Source organism: Manacus vitellinus, unplaced genomic scaffold (genome assembly GCF_001715985.3).
Source record: "Manacus vitellinus isolate BGI_N305 unplaced genomic scaffold, ASM171598v3 scaffold_6_pilon, whole genome shotgun sequence".
In the NCBI taxonomy this organism is placed as follows: domain Eukaryota; kingdom Metazoa; phylum Chordata; class Aves; order Passeriformes; family Pipridae; genus Manacus; species Manacus vitellinus.
In genome coordinates, this window is record NW_021940750.1 from 34,884,975 (window position 1) to 34,909,051 (window position 24,077).

At 39.1% G+C, this 24,077-nt stretch overlaps 1 protein-coding gene across 1 annotated transcript; it reads left to right on the forward strand.

Moving 5' to 3' along the window:
- Positions 1-1,579: 1,579 nt before the first annotated feature.
- On the forward strand, positions 1,580-16,206 carry ADSS1 (adenylosuccinate synthase 1). The gene is made up of 12 exons (XM_029964118.1): positions 1,580-1,778; positions 3,186-3,248; positions 3,999-4,049; positions 4,375-4,441; positions 4,833-4,940; positions 5,282-5,363; positions 6,279-6,405; positions 7,347-7,501; positions 8,632-8,756; positions 10,227-10,324; positions 11,472-11,621; positions 13,008-16,206. The coding sequence occupies exons 1-12, from the start codon at positions 1,595-1,597 to the stop codon at positions 13,058-13,060; spliced, it is 1,263 nt and encodes a 420-aa protein (XP_029819978.1). The 5' UTR covers positions 1,580-1,594; the 3' UTR covers positions 13,061-16,206.
- The last annotated feature ends 7,871 nt before the right edge of the window (positions 16,207-24,077 follow it).

Here is a 24,077-nt window from a genome sequence, read left to right on the forward strand (position 1 = left end):
GCTGCTTTACTATATCTGGGAGGCAAACAAAATACCCAGGGTGGTTCAACTTCCTTCAGGATTCCCTGGACAAGTTATAATTCTGTGTTAGCAAGATACTTGGGAATCCTTCCCATCTCAAGGATGAGCTACCCTGAAGTTTTTTAATCAAATGAAATTTGTGTTATAACTCTTACTCAGCTCTCCCTTAGCAGATTATCACTTTAAAATTCATTGTTGAGCTCACATCTTCCAGAGCATGAAATTTAGTTTTGTCGTATTTGAAGGCATATTTCCTAGTTTTCCTCCATCACACTGCTAAAAAAAAAATTCTTTTTTTGTAAGCCATAGCTTTTCTTTTCTAATTTTTGTGTTCAGTATTTATCCACATTTTGAAAGGATTGCCAGTTGCCACTTTCCTGTGCTTTACATACAAACAAAAGGGCAAATCAGTAAATGAAGGGTAAATGAAACTCTGGAATAACATGTGTTACAGTATTCATTTTTATAAATGACTGTCCCTTCTCGGAATTTTCATATAACTGCATTCATTCAGCCAACACTCTTCATTGTCTGCAAATCACCAATGACAGTCTCAGTTCTCCTCCCAGCAGATGCCCTCATTCTAGACAGCTTTACATCATTCAGACATCACTTCAAGTCCACGAAGATTTGTAATTGTTTTGGAAAGCTGAAGGCCTGTAGCACTGGAGCAGACAAGTAGTCAGATTTCCCAACCCTATCAGTAGGAGATGAAGTTATATCAAGACAGAGCAGCAACAAACATTAAGCCTGCTGAGAAAACTGGACCTTTAATTTTTAAAACTCGTTAAGTTGCTGGTCAAATCAACTCATGGCCTTGATTTACTCACCTCTTTCCAAGTTTGTGTGTTGTTGCATCACTCTCTTTTAAAACTGTTTGTGAAAAAGCAGTTTATTGAGGAAAATACCATCTCCTATTCTAAGTCCTGGTAGATAGTCATGTAAATCATGGATTGTAGCAGACTCTATAAAGTGGTGGTGGTGACAACTGGGAAGGTCATCTCTTGACCATTTCTTGGGGTGGCCCTGTGCAGAGCCAGGAGTTGGACCTTGATGATCCTCGTGGGTCCCTTCCAACTCGGGATATTCTGTGATTGACAAGGACGTTCAGTGAAGCTGCCAAGACTACACATCCTCCTGCTTTTACAAAGACCTTCTGTCTTGAACACGAAGAGAAGCAGTAGCTGTTTGTAGGTGGGCAGCAGGAAGAGCTTCCATTCAAGAGGAAATACTGGGCATTGTAGGCTTAAACCCAAGGAAATGACCATGTAGAGAAGATGCCTAAAAAGGATGGGCTTGTGCAGGCATGTCATAGACAAGACTCCAGGGGTGGTAATTAATTCCAATTTTGTTCCCAGAAAGCTTCAGTTCTCTTCTAGCTTCTGTCACCACTCCTGGGTTTACTCCTGCTCTGCCCCAGCCCTGCCTCGACTCCATGGTATTGTTCTGCTTCATAATTCTACACAGTCTTGCTGAAATCCTTCAGCCTCCTCATTGTCCTATCTGAGACCTTTTCACAAGAAACTGTAAGGTGGAGAAAGCAGTGACCAAAGATATGTTAAAATAAAAAAAGATGGTCTTGTCAAATCGTCTATTGAGAGTTTCAGGTGATGATACAAGGCAGTTAATCTTCAGGTGTTTCTTTCTGTTGCAGGGTGGGAACAACGCAGGCCATACTGTCGTCGTTGATGGGAAAGAATATGATTTTCACCTATTTCCTAGTGGCATCATTAATCCAAAGGCAATTTCTTTTATTGGTAAGACAGTTATGCAATTTATTATATAAAATAACATTGTATAGTGGATAGCTGCAACTGCATGTTTTAGTAACAAGTAAAGAAAATCATATAAGTGACAGTCAGATTTGCTTCAGCTGTATGACTTCTATTCCACTGCTGCTTTAACATGAAGAATTACTCTACTTTCAGTGTCAGTTTAGTTTCTGCTGTTAGAAAGCTGAGAGCAAGAACACCCTCTTCCTATCATTTTACTCCTTCTTATACTTTATGGTGCAAGTTTGGATTCCACTTGTACACTCCTTTTATACTGTCAGAAATCTGTGTGCTATTTTTTTAGGACACAAACCCCAGGACTTAGGCTAAACAAATAATATAATTTATCTCTGACATCTCTTTACTGACTTTTCAGAAGCAGGCCCCTAGATACCAGACTCTACTTGGAAGGTTGTCATCCAGTCTCCTTTTTGTTCACAGTACCAGCTGTTAAGGGTGATGTTGTATTTTGCTATAAAGATATTTGGTGCAGATGGCATCATAAAAAGGTTTGCATTGCCTACTGGACATTAAACTCATATTCAAATGATAGGCAAATTTAAGGCCCAAACTTATGATTCTTTCTGACAGAAATTATGTACAGTCTGTGCAAGAAATGAGTCTAATTTTAGTGAGTCATGGACTTTCAGTTTTTTTCCATTTGATAATTTCCAAATAAATGATCGAAATATATTAAACATATTTTTCCTCTTAGCTAAACATGCTGTGTTATCTTGCTTTCTGTTTTATTCCCTTGTCAATTAGTAATGACTATTACTTAAGTTTTGCTAAATTTAGGCTGAGACAGGCTCTTGCATGTATTTCTGACGTTCCCAAGGAGGCAGCAGCTGTTTCCAGCCCACTGCATCACTAATCCTCCACATCTCGCCAGCACTGCCCTGTATTGCTTGTGGATTCTATGTTGTGCTCAAAAGCAGGGGTGAAGCATTGCTAATGCATTACAGCACAAGTTCGAGCTGAGTTTAAAACAAATACCTGAGTATTGAAGAAAATTTACGTATTTTCACGCAGGGTTGTCAGTGTGGTAAGGCCACGGACTTCTTTGAGCTTCTCCCTGTGAACAATTGAGGCTGAAGTCGTGGGGCAAAGTCCACCACAAACAAAGACAAGAATCTGCTTACCTCAGCTGGCTGTGCAGCAGCCTGGCGTTCATGCCTGAAACAAGCCCGCTCTGGTTTTCCTGATTTTAGTAGGCTAGTAGCTGCTTACCCAGAATCAGGATTTATCCAAAAAGTTCTCAAGATCACTTTGTGAGAAATTTAGTTTTGCTTTTTAAATAAAACTTCAGACAGCAAGTGTTTACAATGCCTTACTTCCTAAGAGTGAGTATTTTATTCCTCAATTTAAAATAAATCATTTATGTTCCCAAAGGTAATGGAGTGGTTATACATTTACCAGGCCTGTTTGAAGAAGCTGAAAAGAATGAAAAGAAAGGTTTGTATCAAGTAATTTTTAACCTACCTTTATATTGACAGCCAGGTTGAGGTTTTTTGTAAGCTGTTGTTTCTGGCCGTAAGTACTTGGTGCAATAACAGTCTGGATTTTAAAAACAGTATTTAAAATGTTTAATTGTGTTGTAGTCTTCACACATATTTTCAAAATCAATCTTTTCATGTGTTTTGGGGAGTTTTATGGCATTTGAAACCACACTAGATGGAAAATAAATCCTAAAGTGTGTGGTAAGCTCCCTTTGACCTCAGACTGAGATGATTTAACCCAGAGTTTCTGTGCCCAAATATAAACTCAGTTGATTCTGCTTTGAGTGAGGCTTTGGACCCTATGACCTTCCAAGGTCCCTTACTACCTAGATTGTTTTATGTTTCTATATAGAAATCCTCTATTTTCTGAGGCACAAAAGGAGTTTAAGTGATGTATGGTATAGTGAGTTAAACAAGATTTCCTTGAAGTAAGAATTCTGTGTAAGCCACAGCATTATGGCATTAAGAAGTGAGTATCTTTTTCCATGCCAAAATGAGAAAGCTGATAATTTAAAAATGATAAAAGTTTGTTAACAGAAACATTGCTATATTTGATGTTTACTTATGGTTTATAGATTTTATCTGGAGTCTTCTTAACAAGAAGCTATATAAACTTGAAGAAAAGCATAGAAAAACTGAAAGTCAATGTCAAAGTTTGACCAATCAGCTCAGCTGAAATCCTACCTTTCTTTATATCTTCTGACAGGTTTAAAAGATTGGGAGAAAAGACTGATTATATCAGATAGAGCACATATAGGTAAGTGACGATTGAAGGGGGAAAAAAACCTTGCACATGATTGCTTAGCTCACGATGCTAAAGAGGAGTGATGTATTTGATCTAACACAGCTTCTTTATATGTTGTGTGTCTGAAGGATAATAATGGAATTTGTAGCCACTGAAGAGTGATGTTTTACATGTTTTCACAACCTTTAAGGAATACTCGCTCTGTTTTCTCTTGAGGAGGCCTGTGCACTGTCAGTGACAGTAAAGGCACTTTGTCTTGAAATTATGGATGTGCGTGATGTAAAGAATGTTTTTCTCCTTTGGTCTTCCACTAAATCCATTTGATTTTCCATTGCAGTGTTTGACTTTCACCAGGCAGTAGATGGGCTCCAGGAAGTGCAGCGTCAAGCACAAGAAGGCAAAAAGTAAATATTTTCAACTCCTTAGTTTCATTAATAGTTACGCAAATTTGAAAAAAATGGTGTAATTTTGGAAAACAGAAGTGCAGTGTATCTCTAAAGAGTCTTGTTGTTATTCTGTGACTCAGTTCTGCTTCTACTTATGTTAGTGAACAAACTAACAAACTGTCAGCCAGACTCAAGGCTTCACTGCATACCACAAATATTAGCAATATTTATGCAAAGCCTGAAAGTTGGTATATATTTGTTATTATAGAACTTTATTATCTTTTTATGTCTCAGACCTCCTGCCCAATATGTGATATAGTGAAGAGCTCTAACAAAATTACTTGGCATAAAGTGTATTTTTGCATATATTTATACATGTTGGGGTGGGGTGGGTGTTATTTTCACTTAGTATTGGCACAACGAAGAAGGGGATTGGACCAACATATTCATCCAAAGCTGCACGAACAGGCCTTCGGATTTGTGACCTCCTTTCTGACTTTGATGAATTTTCTTCAAGGTAAAACTATTTTCGTTTCTAAATATTATGTTAAAGAGTGATATATTTTGGCTGACAGATTTGCTTTTAAGAGAATGTTTTTAAATATATGTCTGAATTTTGTATATAAATGGTCTAGAAGGAGAAGAAAACTGGAAAGAATGTGTGTGTGTATTTTGTGTACTTCACAGATTTTCTCATAATTTAAAATGTAATTTTGTACATTGGGAAGTGCACTGGTTGAGGTATCAAGGTCCTGGTATTTTCTCCCTGTAGCTGCAAATAATATAACCTGATTTCTTGCCAAAGGTTCTGTGAACAGTGACTATGTTCCTCAGAGATACAATTTCAATATTTTTCAGATTTAAAAATCTGGCACAGCAATACAAGTCAATGTTTCCCACGTTGGAAATTGATACAGAAGGACAACTGAAAAAACTAAAGGTAAGGATTTAGCAGTTGTAATATTTATTTTCATTTAAAAAGTAAAACCGAAGTGTGTACTAGAACTACCACTGATTAAACTAATTAACTAATTTATATGAAAAATGCATGCATTCATTGTTATAAAAGCTTTAATAAGCAGTAACTATGCTCTGTAATAGAATGTTTTCTCTTATTGTAGGCATTAATTTAAACTTTGTGAATGATTTAATTCTCCTGTAATATTTTACTTTTTTGCGTTGTTTAAAATGACTGTTATATTAAAGTAGTCAAGAGAATGCAGGGTGAGAATTTCAGTTAGTGTTCTCCAGTCTTTCTGATGGACTTCCATGATTACTGAAGAAATGTTTGTGGAAACCTTTTCCAGGATCCTGGTATTACAAGAAAATTGTCTTTTTATAAATAGGTTTAGAAGAGACACTGATAAAACAGCTTCTTTCATGAATATGTGAGAAAAGAGGATGATAAAAATATCTCTTACCTTTCCCAAGTTCTATCTCACACTTGCTCAGAGCTGACACCCTAAAGATATTTTTTAATATTCAAAAGGAGTGATCATTTTTTTCTTCTGGTGCTTGCACTATTTCTAAGTCCCGTTCTCAGTGTGTCTAGACTATCAACACACTATCTAGAGACTACGGCAACAAAATTTGCTAAGTATACCACACCTCTGTGAACAGAAATTATACAGAAATTATGGCATTCTAATGCCATAATAGGTCATCTTTTCTTATGTGGTTCAATAGATTGATTTGTTTTCAAATTGTAAACTAGTGGTTGTATTTTTCAGGAAAACACAGTTATTGAGGCTGGAAGCTTAGAATTATCTGTGTGTTTCGTCCTTCAAACGTGAACAGAGTATTCCCTGCTTCCAGCCACTGTCTGGGCAAGCTGACATTTGTACTCAATTTGCAGGGATATGCTGAAAAAATAAGACCCATGGTTCGAGATGGTGTGTATTTTATGTATGAAGCTCTTCATGGCTCTCCAAAGAAGATCCTTGTTGAAGGAGCCAATGCAGCGTTACTTGATATTGACTTTGGTAAGTCATATTCTAAACTCAGTTTAACTCCTAAGAGATCAGTTTTATTTTGATTAGTTTTATTTTGATTTCAGTTTATATTGACTTGGCAAACAGCAGGAAAATAGGGAAACAAAATAGTCTTTCCTTAATAGGAACAGATCTCCCAGAAGTAAAGCACAAATAAGACAGGAATTGTATCATTAACAGAATTAAATGCTTAGGGTTTAAAAATTGATTTTTAGAGAAGTTTATTCCGGTGGAGTTGAAATTTCACTCCAGACGTTATTGTCTTTATTACCTTTAAATATGAGTGAACACATTTCCAGACAATCCAGGCACTCATTGCAGTGCTGCTGAGATAATTCCTCTGCAGTGGAGGGAGGATTAAACTCATGCAGTAACCTGTAAGTCTTGCTGCTTCAGTTTGTCTCTGCTCTGATTTCTTACCAAAAGTCTAATTAAACAACCTAGTTCTCAATGAAAATGAAATGAAGAATTGAGAGATTCTCCAATCAGAAGTCATGGTGTAGAGATTATGAGTAACCTCTTAAGACTTAGACAATTTGTGGCAGATACTCAGAGCCACTTGTGTAGAGCATTTGGAATGTCAGACCATGACCTTTACACCAGGCTCTCTGGATGTAGTGGAAATACTTTCTGTGATACACAAGACATTGAAAAAAAGCTTTACACAGCAGCAGCATCTTATAATAGATCCCATGCCTAATGGATGTAGTATTAAGATGCTTTTCAGCTTCTCCCTTGTGGGCCATTCTCAGTGAAAGTTACCAAGAATGAATGACATGTAGCAAGAAGAATTTCCCCGCTCCTTGGCTGCTGTTTCAGTTTAGCTTTAAAGCCAAACATAGAGGTGAAAATCTCCTTTGAAGTGATAAAGGAAAAACAGTCTTTGTTTCTTACCATTGCTGAAACAGGGTTGTGCTGCTGTGTTTTGACAGGCACGTATCCCTTCGTGACCTCGTCGAACTGCACCGTGGGCGGTGTGTGCACCGGGCTTGGTGTCCCTCCCCAGCACGTGGGTGATGTGTATGGAGTGGTGAAGGCCTACACCACTCGGGTGGGAATTGGAGCCTTCCCCACCGAGCAGATTAATGTAGGTTTAACGTTACAAAGTGTGATGTATACAGTTGCCAACAAACAGCAGTCGATGGAATGGGGTAAGGGTATACCAGGAATAAATAAGCACTGTGATAATAATGCCGAGCAATGGCGCTCGTGAAGAGGAGAATTACATTACAGACTTAAGGTATTTTTCATCAGTGTGATGATGTTATATTGCAGGGACCATGTTTCTGTTGTAGTGAATTATGTGAAAACAGATTTCATCATCTAAGATCTTTAGGTGTATTTCAGTGGTGAGAGTTTGTTGTAGACTGGAACTGTCAGCACGTCAAAGGAGAGCATAAATTACAAGATAAAACTTCTGAGCTTAATAGCCTGTGTTCTGTGTGATTTATAGAATAAATGTGGCATGTGCATCAGCCAGTCATGCACAAATTGATCAATAAAAAGAAGGGGAGAGATTTTGATTACTTTAAACTGTCTACTGTATTTTCATTAGCAAGAAACTAGAAAGCTTAGGTATTGTTTATGAGCTATGCACATGGCAATCTCTAGGTCAGTGTTCCGAATCTAATTTAAGGATTTAGTCACTAAAATCCTTTCTCTAATAACTCAAATGGGTTAGTGGTATCCTTTAAGCTTATGGATCATGAACATGAAGTTTCTTCCTTCTTCATTTTTAGCCCATTATAGACACTGCCAGTCCAAAAGGAACAGTTTCATACTGTGGTAGAACCAGGGATCACTTGACATGGACATGGAGTCTGACCTAGATATTGTACAAGCATTGGTCTTGTCCCAAGCATTTACAGTCTTGTCTGTAAAAACAATAGATGCCAAAAGACCAGATGAAGCAAATACAATTTTAAAGATGGCTGAATTGCCAAGGAAATCTTCCTTTTAGATGAAGAAGGAAGAAAAGTGTCTCCTTGGAACATGAAATAGTCATATTAAATAAGTGGTTTGAAATGCTAATGATTGCAATACAAAAATCCTGTCCATGAGGGACTTTGTTCTCTGCCTTAGTCCCATCCTAGTAAAACTTAACTTTTTTTTCATTTTTGCTTAAAAAAAAAAAGCCTTGAAATTGAACATATTCTTCTTGCTGTTCGTGCAGTTTTTCAGTGAGATACCATCAGCATTCTTTCTGTCTTACTTTAGGAAATTGGAGATCTTTTACAGTCCCGTGGCCACGAGTGGGGAGTAACTACAGGCAGAAAGAGACGCTGTGGCTGGTTAGATCTTGTCATTTTGAAATATGCTCATATGATCAACGGATTCACTGCGTAAGCATCAAAGATTTTGCGCTACATTTGGAAGTGATAATTTTGTGCTTCGCAGAATAAATATGTAGGTAACATTAATATAAGTCCAGTAAAGTGTTACATTTTAAGCAATACATTAATTCACAGTGGGCAACTGAGAATTGTCTTAATGCTAATAATAATCTAATTCCTTTTTTTTTTTTTAATTAAGCAACTTTACGACATCATAGCAGTGATTTTTTTGGTATATGTTTTCACTTTGCTTACCTCAGATGGCCGGTGTAGATTGGATCAATGTATCAGTTTTCTAGCAGTTTGCTCTAGTGTTCTTGATCCAGTGCTTTCATACTGTCTTGTGCTGGGTTTGAGCTTTGGTTGCCTCTAGTGGATCCTACTTGTAGGGCCAATATTGCATCATTTGGAACCACTGCCTCTATAAGTGAAATAAATGGGATGACCCAAAGTATATAGTGGCTGGCACAGTTTCCATTCCAAGTTCATTTATTTACAAAGGCACAGTCAAATGTTGTATTATAAATTCTGCTTTTAATGGGCTGACATTTTTTTTCTTTGGGATGAAGTGACTTACTTGGTTGATAAAATATTTTATAATTCAAAACACATATAAAATTGGCATTTTACAGGAAAAGTGGCTGTTTAAAGGAGCTGTTCATGACCATAATGCCCTCAAGCTAGCTGGTGCTAAAATACTAGTAGCTATCACAAGCCATTAATTTGTAACTAACTACCAATCTGTATCTTCAGAAAAAGTTGCAAAAGTTTCATAACAGTTTTGTTCATATGAGGTGTAGACTTACTGATGCATTCAGGGAAACTTGTTCATATATGCAAACACATGACTGGGAATTTTAATGTATTATAAACTGAGACTTAATTTAATATTGTTTATGCTACTACTGATATTACAAAGGAACAATGGTCTTGTTCATTAATTTATCAGAAGGACTTTTAGGTTTTGGGTTGGTTTTTTTTTTTACTTGGATTTATATTTTGCTTTAACTTACACATCTCAGGCTGGGGTCCTTCCTACTGAACTGCAAACGTGGTTTTAGTAACCAGACCGTGCTTGCTCTGTTATAAAAATGTAACTTAGTAAATAAATCTGTCATGGAGTTGTTGTGAATCAGTAGGAGTACTAAAAAGTCACTGTCAATGATGTCAAATGTTGTACCCCCCCCCAACCAGGCCCCTCAAGTGCCACTTCACCTAGTGTGCATTTTCATGCACTGAGCTGAACACTGTGCACCTGTGTGAGCAGCCAAGAATTGGGAAATGTGTTGTAGCAACTCAGTCATGTATTCATTCCAGAGGCGTAAATTGAATTAACAGTGTTCATAGTTTAATGCATTTATGTATTTCTGCTGGCTGGGCTGCCTGAGCTGGACTTTGGAAAGGGAAAAAAGAAAAGGTGAAAAGTATTGAAGAGGAGATCATTATATGTGTAATTTTAACTGATGTTTTTCTGTGCAGTTTGGCATTAACAAAACTGGATATTCTCGATGTCCTTGATGAAATTAAAATTGGTGTTGCCTACAAATTGGGTGGAAAAAGAATTCCATATTTTCCAGGTAAGTTGTTAAACATCTATGTTCATTTTTATCTTTTCTGCCAGTTAAGTCACACCTGTAGGGAAAGACTGTTTGCTTTTTAAAATCGGGCTTGATTTCTTGTTCGCTGGACCTTCTGTAGCAATTTGTGGAGCTGCAGTATCTGTGTAAAGGCAGCTGTACCAGTACACTGATTTTTTCATTTACCTTGAGTCTGTGTACAATGGCAAGATCTTCAGAGGAAATAAAATCTTGTGTTAGGGCTTTTCTATGTCTTGTCCCATTAGATTTTTTACTGGCAACACCAGGGATCTGAAAGTCAGCAAGACTCGAGTCAGTGACTCCGTATCATTGGCAATAGCCTTTAGTGAAGTAAAGTTATAATAAAAACAGTGCTTAAGCTGTGCAAATATGAGGTGGATACAAGCAGAATAAAGCTGCTTCTGGAATTAACAGCAACAACACTGTGGTTAATAAAAGTATATATTGCCCCTCGATAATGATTCATGTTAAAACTTTTAAGATGTAATAATATGTAATTTTTTTTACATTAATTATGTTTTCAAGATCCCTGTGACAGTCTGTGCCAAGATGAGGGGCTGGTTCTGTTGAGATGGGGGATTCTGGAGGCATGGGGTAGGCTGGCAGCAGCCAACTTTTCCACCACTGCTTGTACTTCCTTGGTGTGGACACAGTGAAAATTCCAGGGGGAAAAGCGTGCAAACATCTGAGTTTTTCACAAGCCTGATTTAACCCTATTCCATAAAGATAAAAACCTTTGAGACAGTAGTGCCTTTTCTACTGTTTTATTATGTGCTAGTCTAAAACAAAAAGAGGAACTACTGTAAACCTTAAAAAATCTATTTCCTCAAAAATAAAACAGTAGTGTTTTTATTGACTCTATGTTGACAGAATAGAGTGCATCCTACAGTTTTTAGAAGAGGAAGCTGGATTTCTGGATCTTCTTAACTCAGACTTATCTTCCTAAATGTTGTAAATAAATCTAAATTAAGAATGAGTGAATTAATGAAAAAACAGTAAAAATACTATTTTTTTATATATCAGATTTTAAATGTTGTCGAAAGACTTTTTTGGTCAAGAACCATAGGTATGTTCTATTAAGGTGGAGCAGCTAAAATCAACTGTGACAAAAATTGCTCTCCCACAGCTAATCAGGAGATACTACAGAAAGTGGAAGTAGAATATGAAACAATGCCTGGGTGGAAGACGGACACAACTGGAGCACGAAAATGGGAGGACCTCCCACCCAAGGCCCAGAATTACATCCGTTGTGTGGAAAACCATGTTGGCGTGCCAGGTAAGCCTTTCTGCAGGTGTCCATAGGAGGATGCCACAGGAGGCAGGCACAGCTCCATGGAAGCTCTCAGTCTGTTAGTCAGAAGTCGCTCGGTTTGGGCAGGAGGCAACAGAAGTACCAGTGGTTGGGCTGATGGTGGTAAAAGACAGCTTGCCAGGAAGCAGCAAAGGGTGTTCAGCAGGCAGGTCTGCAGTGCTGCAGAGAGCCCCAAGCTGCTGCTGGCAAGGATTTAACCGGGGAAAGATAAATGTGTGTTGTTCTTGGCAAACTGCCACCTTCTGTCAGTGAAAACTTTGGGGTCTGTGCACCATGCTTCAGTGTGTGCTTGGGCCAGCATCCTCATCTCTTCCTTTCTCTCTGCGTCCTGCACTGCATCCCTCTCTGAACAGAGAACTTTTTTTTCCATTCTTACTCATATAAGGAGAGGTATTGCATAACAGAGATGAGACTGTTTAGCCCGGTTCTGCCACTTTGGAAAAATTGAAAATCTTAACACATCGATCTCCAAAGGTCAAGCCATCCAGTTTTCTTCTAGAGCTCTAGAGGTGCCAAGAGCTAGGTGTGGCATAAATGGTGGTGTTTGCAGGGGAATTTCCACAATAGCAAGCTTGGAAAGATGGTAGGTGTGCTTTTGTTTTCCATAAAGCACCTCAAAGGTCGCCTCAGAGCAGTATGGGCTGGTTACAACTGCGGCGGTTCCAGTATTGTTCATGGATCAGGAAGCATCTGATAGCAGAGCTTGAAACTCAGTGTGTGGTCAAGGACACAGATGTGGGTGAAGGGATATGTAAATAAAGCTCCCCTTACTTTATTTCTCTGGTTCTCTGTGTGAAAGCAGGCTGCCTTGGTGGGTTTGATAAAAGAGACTTACCTACAGTCAATTCTTTAGTAACTATGGGCAATAAAACTGTAGTGGAACCGTTACAGTGTGGAATTTACTGCTCACACTGGATAATGTTTATAACCGCAGCCTCATATTTATCAGTATTATGGCACATGGGTATCACTATCTCCTGCTCCACATCACAAAAAACTTCAGAGTCTGGCAGAATTCTGGCTTCCTCTCTGTAGGGATGTAGCTAAACATCCTGTCACTCAAGACAAGGACAGTTAAACCTGCAACAAATGTGCCTGACCTTCTATTAGGCCCTCTACCTGCAATGCTTTGTGTTTATGGTATAATTATTTCATACTTTCAGCCTTCAGTATACTGCACTTTCTAGTCTGGTAGTGCAGCTGGAGTAAAGGGATTTTTGACAATGAAACTTCCTTCCTAAATTTGTCCAGTTTGTAGTGAAGCATGATGAGAGGTGAAAATTATTCCAGTTCATTGATTGCAATATTTACTCTTGGTAATTGTTCTAACAGATGTGTTTTCCTCCCTAGTTAAATGGGTTGGAGTTGGGAAATCAAGAGAGTCGATGATCCAGCTGTTCTAAACAAATGAAGAACTCCAGTGATGAGAAGCACAACGTGGCGTTCATCAGTCCCTTACTGCTTCCCTCTTTAAATGGAAATGCTATTTAAAACAAACATATTCTTCTAGGAATTGAATAGAAACACAACATATATTCTGTATTGTAACATTGTATTTATCTTTAAGTTCTCAGTAAATTCAGTGTAAAATCTCCTTGTTGGCCATCTTTTAAAAAAGTCCAAAAAGTATTCCTAACAAAATAAGGAAAGTTTTTTTTACATTTGATCCATGTTACTATTTGGAAGTACTTTATACCTATATAGAGTTACTTCTTGCTGAAACCAGTATTAAGCCTTTTCCAGTAGCTACTGGTTAACTTTAGAATTGTGAAACTTGGATTTGTTCTTCAACTTCAAATGTTAAAATGTCTGTATATCTGGGTTGGCAGTACTAAGATAGGTACCATGCACTGAAATTGGTTGAATTATAAAGATTTTCAGTTTCTAAAATACAGCAAAGTTAGGTAGGTATTTTTGACTGCACAAAGCAAAGCAAACACAATTATCTATAATTTTTATATAATTACTTTTAATGACCTATTGAAATGAATGGAAAGCAGCTAAAATATATTTCTTATAAAGCCTATTGTAGGAACTGAGATAACATCTGTAGCGGGGCCAAACTGGAGAAAGCTGACCTGTCTAATAATGCTTTGAACTATCCTGTGTACTAACAGCCTGGAGACTGTCAGGTGTGCAGCCTTTATTTTAAGCAGTAGGGGAAAGGAGTGAGTGAAGGTGGAAGGAAGAGAGTCCTCAAGTTACAAAACACACAGGGAGAGTGGAGCTGAGACAGCACCACTGCATTTTCTCCATGAACCTGAGACATTTCTTCCTGCTAGTGCTGTGACTGTAGTTTCCAAAGTTTTACTGTAGTACTCTGTTGAGGAACTTGTGACTTGCAGTTCTGTAAGGCACTCACTTCCACGGCTCCTGGGTTTCCAAGAATAAATCAAGGCATGACTCAATGATGACTGCTGCAGTATTTACACCCCTCACTCATTTTGACCTTCCTCAGCAAAATGTAATGACTATTTATAGAAGGGGATGACATGTGACAGCCAGGGTTGGGGCATGTAGAAACCATGGAGAGATCCCAGAATCTTCAAGAATACACTTGGATTTCTTCGTGGATCTTCTAATTTATAATGGTTATGCATCAAGAGCTCTCAAAAAACTCCTCTTGTAGAGGAAAAAGAATACACTAGAGATGGGGTTATTCCCTATCTGTGAAATTTTCCACGTAAATGTTCCTTTTCTATTTATGTGTAGAGCTATGACAATATTTTTGTATCATTTCCAAGGGCTGTGGAAATGGCATCACAACCTCAGTAATGCCATTATGCAGTGTGTGAAAATATCCCTTTTCGGAGATGGTCACTCCAAGGGTGCAAACAATTACACTCCTGGCATTCCAGATGGGGGAAAAGGAAAACCTGTCCGGAGAATCTTGTGTCCTACTCATCCCCTGTGTCTTTTCTCACTCAGTGTTGAACAGCAGATAATGTTCAAAGCCATTCGTGTCAGGCAGGGCTTAAAGAAGTACCAGTACAAAGCACTAAAGGTAGCTGTGTATGGTTGTATTGCTGCTTTGTGAGGCAGAACTCTGACACCCTCCAGCTGCAGTGCAGTCTCTTCGTGCCCCAGTTCATCACGGACTCTGTCCCTTTTTCTCTAACAAAAAACAAACAAACAAAAATTAGAAAAACATCTTCACTGCCTTTTGGAGGTCCCTGGGTTGAGCCCTGCAGTTCTTTCTCTGAATTGATGAGGAAGCTCTCCCCATCATATTTATGGGTATTCTAGTGAAAGAGCAATGAGATTTCTGACCTTATTTAATGTTTGCAAAGCACTTCTGAAAGGTGCTTGGTAAGTGCTAATTATTACAAGCACTGTGAAGTGTTCCTCATTTATATGAGGTAATTTAAGCATAAAGATGCTTGGAGGTATAGTAATTAAGTTTTGTTTTCACATGGCTTAACCTTGTGACATTTGCCTTCTGAATGATCTAGAGCCGTTCCTTTTCTTGGCCCCATCTTCATCAGTGCATTTGTGCTGGGAGGTTTCTGCTGTATTTAAGCTTTGGTTGGTTTATAGGCAAAGTCCACAATGACTAAGAAGCCACTCCGTGTGCTGAATAACTGGATTAAATGATCAACTCTAAACTGAGTATTTGGCATATTGAAGATAATAGGTTTTATAGTTTAATTTTCACAGGATTACTTTCTCTTGTTCACCTAATCTTTTTATTTTCCATTTTCCATTAAGTATCTGTTAGATCCACATGGCCTGTCTTTGCTTCCAAGGATTCATCAAAAACCCAGTGAGATTGTCAGTGGGCATGATGTAATAGTCAATTATCCCATGACTGTTACTGTAAAAGTAATATACATTTCATTTCATAGCATGGATATTTTAAATGAAAGTTCTACTCCTATTAAATTTCATATGTGTTGTCATTGAGTTAAATGTGAATAAGTTCAGGCTTTTATCAAAAAGCTCTTTAATCTACTGAGTGACACAATGCTTAATAAGAACATTTTAATGTAGATTTCCCTTCATTTTGGCTGTTTCCCCATGTATATTGTTTTGTACTGTTTGGAATTTCATTTAATAACAATCACTGTGTTGAATTTAACTACTTCTTTATCCCAAACCAAATGCAATAATAATGGCTAAAACTGGTTGATGCATCATCCTGTTCAGTATCTGGATGGAAGAATAAGGGTAAACATTTACCAAAATGCCATAATTTGTGATAAAGGTTATAGTTTTTTAAAAGTAGCAATTACTGTTTCACACCTGCACAGTAATGTGTTTGACATATTTTCTCACACTTACCCTTACGATATGGCCTTCTAGTCAGGTGTACACTTCCTAACACATGCAGGATAGGATTTTGAAGATTTTGTAATTTTTTAATTTGGCTATATATGGTCTTACAGTTCTGGCATAATGCACTTTATAAAAAGAAAGAAAATTAAGCATTTCCATAGTAAATGTGCAATCTATACTTACACTTTATGCAGATTTTTTTCGGATGATTTTTGATCCACACCTGTTTATTTTCTCCTTAAAAATGTATTAAAACAAATTTAAATTAACAGTGCTTGGTCTCTATTTCTCTTTTATTTTTTAACAAAATACTCTTCATACATAAACCTGGTTTAGTATTTCATAAATTTTAGAAAATAACTAGTGAATGAATGGATATTTTCTTTCAGTCTACAGATTTTCATCCTTTGGCCTTTTTTTACACATTCTATAAACTTTGTCACCCTTTCCCATTTACGAACTGAGCAGGGATCCACCTTTAATACTGACATTCATGGTTATATTCAGTTAGCTGGCCTGAGTGACCAATGGTTTTATGAAGGAAAAACACATTTTCTAATTAATGCAAAAAATATTCTTGCTAAAACAGCTGGCTCAGAACAACTGATGTGAACTCCATGAAGCTTTTTATCAGCATCACTGTGATAGAAAAGAAAAGCAGATGCTGGCTCAGATAAATAAGTGTCACCTCTAAAATGTGAGTCAGCTTCAGACATGTACTGTTAGGGCTTCCAGAAGCCTTTACAGAATCATTCTTTTTCTCATGTGTTTTAGAAGAAGCCAGAAACAGCAGGTAAGGGACTTGTCCCGTAAATGACAGCAGGTAAATACACAATTCAGGGCAATGCCTGAGAGCTGTGTGAGAATTGATCTGCTAATTAACTATGGTCTCTTCATTTCCTTTGCATCAGTTTGTATAATTGCACATAGAATGGTTTTTGGTGGCTGAAGCACCTGAAGCAGTTTCATCTAACTCCACATTGGGCTGGAACTGCCCAACGCAAAAAAACCCCCACCATCACATCACCACCCAAAAAAACCCCAAACAAACAAAACAAAACAAAAGAATAAAATAAACAAAACCAACCAAAAAACTCTGGGGGAGTTTCTCTGCCAAAATTGCCCATTTGGAAAGTTCTTTGGTTTGTTACTGGTGTGTTTGTTGTCTGTCACCTGGAGAGCTGAGTCTGATGACTGGGAGGCAGGAAACAATACAGACTTTCCTGCCCCTAACCTCTCCTAGTAATACTTTACATGGGGTAAAGCTCCAGCCCACTTGTGGAAATGGCCCAGCTTCCTGTGCAGCAACTTTTCATGTCCATCAGAGAGCTGGTTTCAAGTGCTGGATGTTTGCAAAAAGGATGAGCTGACATCACCCTTTTAAATGGACATCAGGCAAGGAAGAAAATCCAGCTCCAATCGTCTTATCTTTAGCAGTCCCTGTTCGTGGTACAGGCACTCCATCAGGGGTCTAACCTGTGCATTTGTTGGCTACTAATAAGTGAGTGTGTTAGTGCTTGTTTCATCTCTTTATTAGATCCATGTTGCCAGTGAAGAAGAGGATGCCTGAGGCATGGAGCCTGCTGGACTGCCACAGTGCTACATGGATTCATGGCATGTGACAAGTGGTACAGCACAGGCTGCTTCAGGGAGGTAGGAAGCTGGATTCTTTGCTTCCTGAATCACTGATCCATCACAAACAAGCTTTGATATGAAAGTATTTTACCCTTGGATGGGGCTGGCTGCGCCTCTGCATATTGGTCAAATCTAAAATGAAATATTATCCGTGTAGACATCAGCCATAGAGTGAACCATTAAAGAAGTAAAGAAATCCCACATAAGGACGTCAAGATTTTGCCATTTAATCTCCCATATACTTACAGGAAATTAGTTGTTCTAAAATACCTTCATGCATTATTAATATCTGTACATTTGTGGAGTAGACACTGCTTGTTAAATATTTGCCCATCAGTCATATGAGATGGTAAGAAAAAGAAAACAGGAGAGAAGGTCTTCTGTAAGCACATACACTTTACAGCTTCCATTAATGTAGAAAATTCTGGCCAACAACTGCCTTTTTCAGTGGTTGAAAACAGTACAAATTTTAACACTGTCTAAATAAATGTGTTTGGCAAGAAAAAAAATAATATCTTTGTCAGAAAAAATAAACCCAACACTGGTGTATTTGAACATTTTCACAGTCTTGAGATAATGCATCTTTCCTGTGTCAGGCGTCACCTTTCAAGAGCTGAACATGCACTCCAAAGTTTACTCTGCAGGCTTGTAGAGTCTCAGACAGCAGTGTTGGGCTTCAGGTGATACCTTTACAGCGCCTTAGAAAGTGGCAGAGCACTTCAGACAGTTTAGGTGGCCACTGAAATCCTTAAAATACCGTGAGTAGAGGCACTGGAGACATGTTTTCTTGCAGGCTGCAGGATACAGTCAACTGTACGCGTCCTTCCAGCAGAGGTGTCAGTGTCCATCTTCATCTTCCTGGATGGGACACAAAACTTTCCGTGCTAACTGGGCCTAATTCTTCAAATGTGAGGAAACAGTGTTTGCTGCTGAGGTTTGTGGAAACCTGGCTGGCCTGTAAATGGAGATAGTCCCATGCAAGTGGAGGCAGCATCTGACAAAATGAGAAGCTTGGAAATGCAGTCACAATCATAAAAACTTGTTTCATGGTGTTCTTTGCTTCTGAAGAGGAAACTCCCAGTGTCAAACCTACTGTATTTAGAGTCCTGTTTCCATTGAGATTCTTGAAGTAGTGCAGCCCTCTGCCACAAATGGAGACCTGTCCTTTGAATTCTGAGTTCTAGATGGCTGACAACAAATGGCAAAGACCTTGGTAAGCTTGAGGGCTTGGCAATGGAAAGCTCCTGAAGTGCAGGAAGAAGTGAAGGGTTTCCCATGTCTCAGTACAGATTGGGAAACAGCTGGCTATGGAGAAGCTCTGCTAAAAAGGATCTGAGGTTTACAGCAGATGCCAGGGTGAATATGATGCATCTTAAATAAAGCAAGTGGCCTACTGGGCTGTACTGGGGGAATAATGGTCAGGAGATGAAGAAAGGTGTTTTCCATTACTCACATTGGTGAGTAGTACCACTAATTCCTACTGCACATCCATGGGCATCCATTGTAATGGCATGTTTTATATCCTTAAGAATTGGGTGAAGAAGAAAGGGAGAACTGGGAAGATGATGTGACATTCTAGTTTCTTCAAGAATCTGCCTTGCAACAGGTAAGACCAGCTACGGTCCCAGTGCACAGTCACGTGTATGTCAGTGCCACTGTTACAACTTTGCTGCTCAGTTACCACCCCAAAGCATCAAAACCAGGCAATGCAGTTCAAATTTTGAGCTTTTCATTTCATGCTCCAATTTTCTTCTGCTTCAGTTGTTCCAGCCATCGAGGCTGTGCCCTTGTGGTGCCCTTGGCAATGACCATTATCACTGTTTCACACTTTGGTTTGCTCTACAAAGTAGTGCACCCAGTTTGGGTTCCTTTCCCATGGAACCAAACAAGAAATGCTCTCCAGCAGTGCCCCTGCTATGCTCCAGATACTACTCAGAGTTCAGTCCATGGGACCTGACAAGAGCTGGTCAGAAGCCACCCTCCACCTACAGTGTGGATATTGGGTCCTGAGCCCCAAGTGCTTTGTGTATTTCTTCTTGTAGTGCTGCACTGCCTGCTAATATAGACACAGCTTTTGAACATCAGCCATTCCATCTCCTCTTATCCAGTTCTTTTTCCACTTTATACTGATCCCTAACTAATAAGCAATTATTTCCTATATGTTTCTATATCAAATGCTTAATGAAGTCTAAATAGGTTATAACCACCTCATTTCCTTTATCCATAACATCAGTTATTATTCAAGATACTCAGAGGTCATCTATTGTTAAGTCTACTTTACATTTTATCCCATTTTACATTTACCTTCATGTTTTTAGTGAGCCTTTCCTTGAAAATATTGCTAAGTCTTATGAACTACTGAGTCTAGGCTGTTAACCCTCTGGTTGTCAGCATGACTTTTTCCCTGCCTCCTGTGAAAGTATTTCACTTTCAGTTCTCACGTAATACAATACCACTCTCAACTCAAAAGGTTATTAAAAGCATTTCTCCCTGCCTTGAAATTGCATAGAGCCATTCTTTCAAAATTCAGGAATGCAGTTTGTAGCTGGACCAACAGGGCCTCAGTCATATCTAAGTGAGATAAAATACAGCTTGAAGACATTTACTAAGTTCACAAAAGGTTTTCCTTGCCATTCTGAAACAGCATTAAGTTTCTATCTATAGCTTCTAAAGGAGATTACTGGAAAAGGGAACTAAGACATCAAACCCATTCCCTGAGGATTTGGTCCACTGATTTTAAGTACATACATTCTGCAGAAAAAATGAGAATGTGCCTTCAGTGATCTCTAGTTGCTTGTACTGGGTACTGAAATAAGTAGCATCTCCAACTTTGCCAGAAGAACTGAGGTTGGAATGGGAACAAAACAGCAGGAAGTTGATGTGCTGAGTGCTGAACTTGGCCTAAAGAACAGCCGGTGTCTGGGACAAACTAGGGGGTGGCTGGAAATTTTTACGAGCTAGGAGGAATGTCGGGCTACTCGCCTTCATTACTCAGTCGGTTATTCAGTGCCAATATCACAGTTTTATATTCAAGCCAGTTTCAGTGGTGATACATTTGTTTATGTAGGTAGCTCATCCTAGAGTTTAGGTAGTGATAAAGAATCAGTATTAGAAACAGAGCCAGTACTGAGCACCTTCACCAGCAATCTCGAGATCTTCTAAATCTTGGAGACAGGAAAGGAGGAAAGGACAGGACTGTGTCACACCAATATTTTCTCTGAAAACCTCATGCAGAAGAAAAAAAAAGATGAATGCATATGCATGGCAGGAACCTACTGAGCATAAATTTACAGAATAAGTTATGATGCATTTTAATGTACACGAAAAAGAGGTCAAGTGAAAGAAAAAAAAGAGATGTTGTCTAGTTAAGGCATTACAAATGGGATAAGGCATTTTGTCTATTTGAGATTGATTTGCCCCACACTACATAATTAAAATACGAAGGCTGGTACTGATGGAAGTCAGGGCCCTATGCAAAATGCATTGATGATTTCCATGCAGGGGAAACATGCCAGCAGCATGAAAAAGTCTCATTCTATTAGTTGGCACCCTGGATGGTAGGCCTAGGACTGAGCATTACTTTCACAGCTCACACCACACCACTCATGCGAACTGCTCAGCAGAGAGCCAAGAGAATGAGTGCCTTCAAGACTTCCCAGCATAAACAGATTTCAACCAAAAGGGCTGTGCTAGGAAAATTTCCACATTAGCCCTTGTGATGGTCCCTGTAGCTGTGGCATGTTATCTGGCAACGTTCAGGGAATTGGCTCGACTCTGTGCAGCTTCTGTTTTCTGCACAGGCATCTTCTCTGTCCAGGATTGGCAGCACAGCCACACATATTTAAAATAAACACGCTTTGTGAGGTGCTGCTGGGGATGGTTTGTGAGACACAGTGAGTGCAGAGAGCCTGGCATAGCCCCCTGGAGCTGAGTGGATGTACCCTGAGTTATTCCAGAGGCAAACATGTGAGGAACAACATATGAAGCTGTCTCAAAGTAAGGATTCATTTCCACAACAAAATAACAAGAACAGGGCTGGATGCAGCTGCAATGTGGAGGGAGGAAAGTTTTGCCCAGCCCTTCCCATGCCATGTGTGGGAGAGGATGTTTTGTTCTGTGCAGTGCTAGTGAAAGGGCAGAGCTACCTCTCAGAGCCTCTCCAAGTAAATCCACACTGAATAATGTAATAGCATGACTTGGACACAGATTTAAAGAATTCCTAGGACAACGACCTAGTATTAAATGAAAAACATTGTCGCCTGCAGAGAAGGAAAGCAGAACACTTGGCACCACATTAGGTCAGGAGTGGCTGTTATCACTGTCAGAGCTCAATTTCCTTTTTTCATGGCAGATTAAAATAATCTGGAAAGAAGCAAAATGAAAGGAAAGTGCGTGGCAACAGAAACGAAGGCACACTACTGGTGGAAAGGCCAGGAACAACAACAAACATGAAAAACATCTTGGAGAAAACAGCCCCTTTGTAAACCCTGTCAGCAGAACAATAACATCTTCACAACAGCAAAAATAATTTATAGTTTTGAGAGTGCCCTCTAGTGTGAGCAGGACCTTTGGGTGCTCTGATCTCCTGAGCAACACTGGTGTTTCTCAGAGCTGGCAGGACAGAAACACGCTATGAAATTCAACCACACCGTGCTAATTTAAGAGCGACCACGGCAGCACGGCAGAGCCTCGGCTTAACAGCAGCATTCCTCAAGAGCCAGCCCTTAATCCCACACATCACCAGTTTATCAAAAATTATCTTGATGCATAAACTAATTCATTAAGATGAGGGCATGAACTCTGTGTTATCGAGTCCCTGTGAAATGACCTGCTCTTGTGAATAGACAGTGTCTGGTGTGGGTGTAGCCCTTTGAGCCGAGCTGTACACATGTTGTCTCTTGAGGCTGATGTACTACACAGCAAGAGGAAGGTACCGAAGAAAGGAAAGGGCCATGAACCCTTTCAGAAAAAGCAAGTTTATTCAAGGAGGTTTGGGGGGTTTTTATCTTCAAATCCATATTGCAGAGTACAGGAAGGACAGTGCAGTGGGACCGAGCGGGTGGGGTGCGGTGCTTCACCCCAGGCCTGACAGAGGATGTGTGTGCATCCTGATACCCCATCCAACCTAACACAGGCTGCATGCTGGCACATGGCCAACCACATCAGCTTCTATAATATACTTTAAAAAATTTCCATAGTATTCCTTTGACCATTTTAGCACGAAAACATTACAGAAGAAACAGCGAATTGGCCAAAATCCACTCATTTTATATCAGTACAATTAAGGAAACTGGTTATTTGAAGAGGTGTAAGAGACAGAGTCCCACCTCTAGGTATTGTGTTTCAGTTTGTTTCTAAATGGCCTAATAATGAAAGAACAGAATAAGTGGGGAATTTTTACTACAAGCACGGGGAGGGGAAGCCTTTGGTATAAGTGAAGCTGAAGGGAAAGATTAAGTATATTGAAGGCCTTTCTGATGCTTATGAGACCCTGCTGTTAGGCATTTGGAACAATCTAAAAGCTAATATAATCTCCTGGATTGATATTAATGTCCCACCTGTTCCTGACATGGAATACTTTGACTTGTTACTGTAGGTGGGTAAAGGTTGCTTGCAAAGCAAGGCATGGAGAGGAAGAAGCAAGACTGATGAATATTTAGATTCACAAAGCCAAATCAACTATCCTGTATATTTTTTCTGACCCTTCCTAAAACAGCAGGCAGAATTTTCCTCAATTTGCTTTGTTCCAAGCTTTTAAGTTATTTTCCTCTTAAGAAAGCATGCAGTATTGAGTTGCAATGTCTGTGACTTACACTGCCTGTGATTTTTTTTTCCCCAGTCTACCTGTTTATTTCTAATCATATTTTGGAGTAGCTGGAAGCATTGACTGACAGATAAACTCTAATTATGATTGTCTTACAGATGGATCAGATGGATCACAAACAAACAAACAAAAATCTTTAACTCTGTAATTGCTTATTGGAGTATTAAAAATCTAAATCTACACCTTTTATAGGCACTCAGGGGAGGAATGCTGAGACCCATTTATGCAACATAATAGCATTTCCCTGAAAGCATCATTTTGGTACTTCATTAGAAACCAAAATGGCAAATTGTATGTCAGGAATTATTAGGGAAGGGACCAAGAAGAAAACAACTTTAAATTCATGTTATCCAGGTGAGTAGCATACCTGCAGCTGATACACTGGCCAGCCAGTTTCAGGAAGGATGTCAGGGACTATAAGAGGTATGGAAAAGGACATCTGAGGCTTAGGTGTGCTGGGTGCCCTCAGCCACACAGATCCCTGCTGCACAGAGCTCTTGGGGCACTCAGGGCTCCCTCCCTTCCCATATGGCTTTCCCTGCTGTGCACTGGGATGTGGCACAGGTGATGTGGATCAGGACACACTGCAAAGGAGTGCTTCAATGTGAACAAAATGCATCAGCTAGAAGGAAAAATGAAGGAGGATGATAGACATCTTCGTAGTCATGGATGTTATTCAGAGAGTC

Bases quoted from the DNA above. Each gene is read 5' to 3' on its own strand.
- ADSS1 (XM_029964118.1), top strand. From the start codon at position 1,595: ATGGTCTTGTCAAATCGTCTATTGAGAGTTTCAGGTGATGATACAAGG. The intron at 4,050-4,374 runs GTAAGTGACGAT...TTTCCATTGCAG, and splicing joins ATCAGATAGAGCACATATAG to TGTTTGACTTTCACCAGGCA. The intron at 6,406-7,346 runs GTAAGTCATATT...GTGTTTTGACAG, and splicing joins GTTACTTGATATTGACTTTG to GCACGTATCCCTTCGTGACC.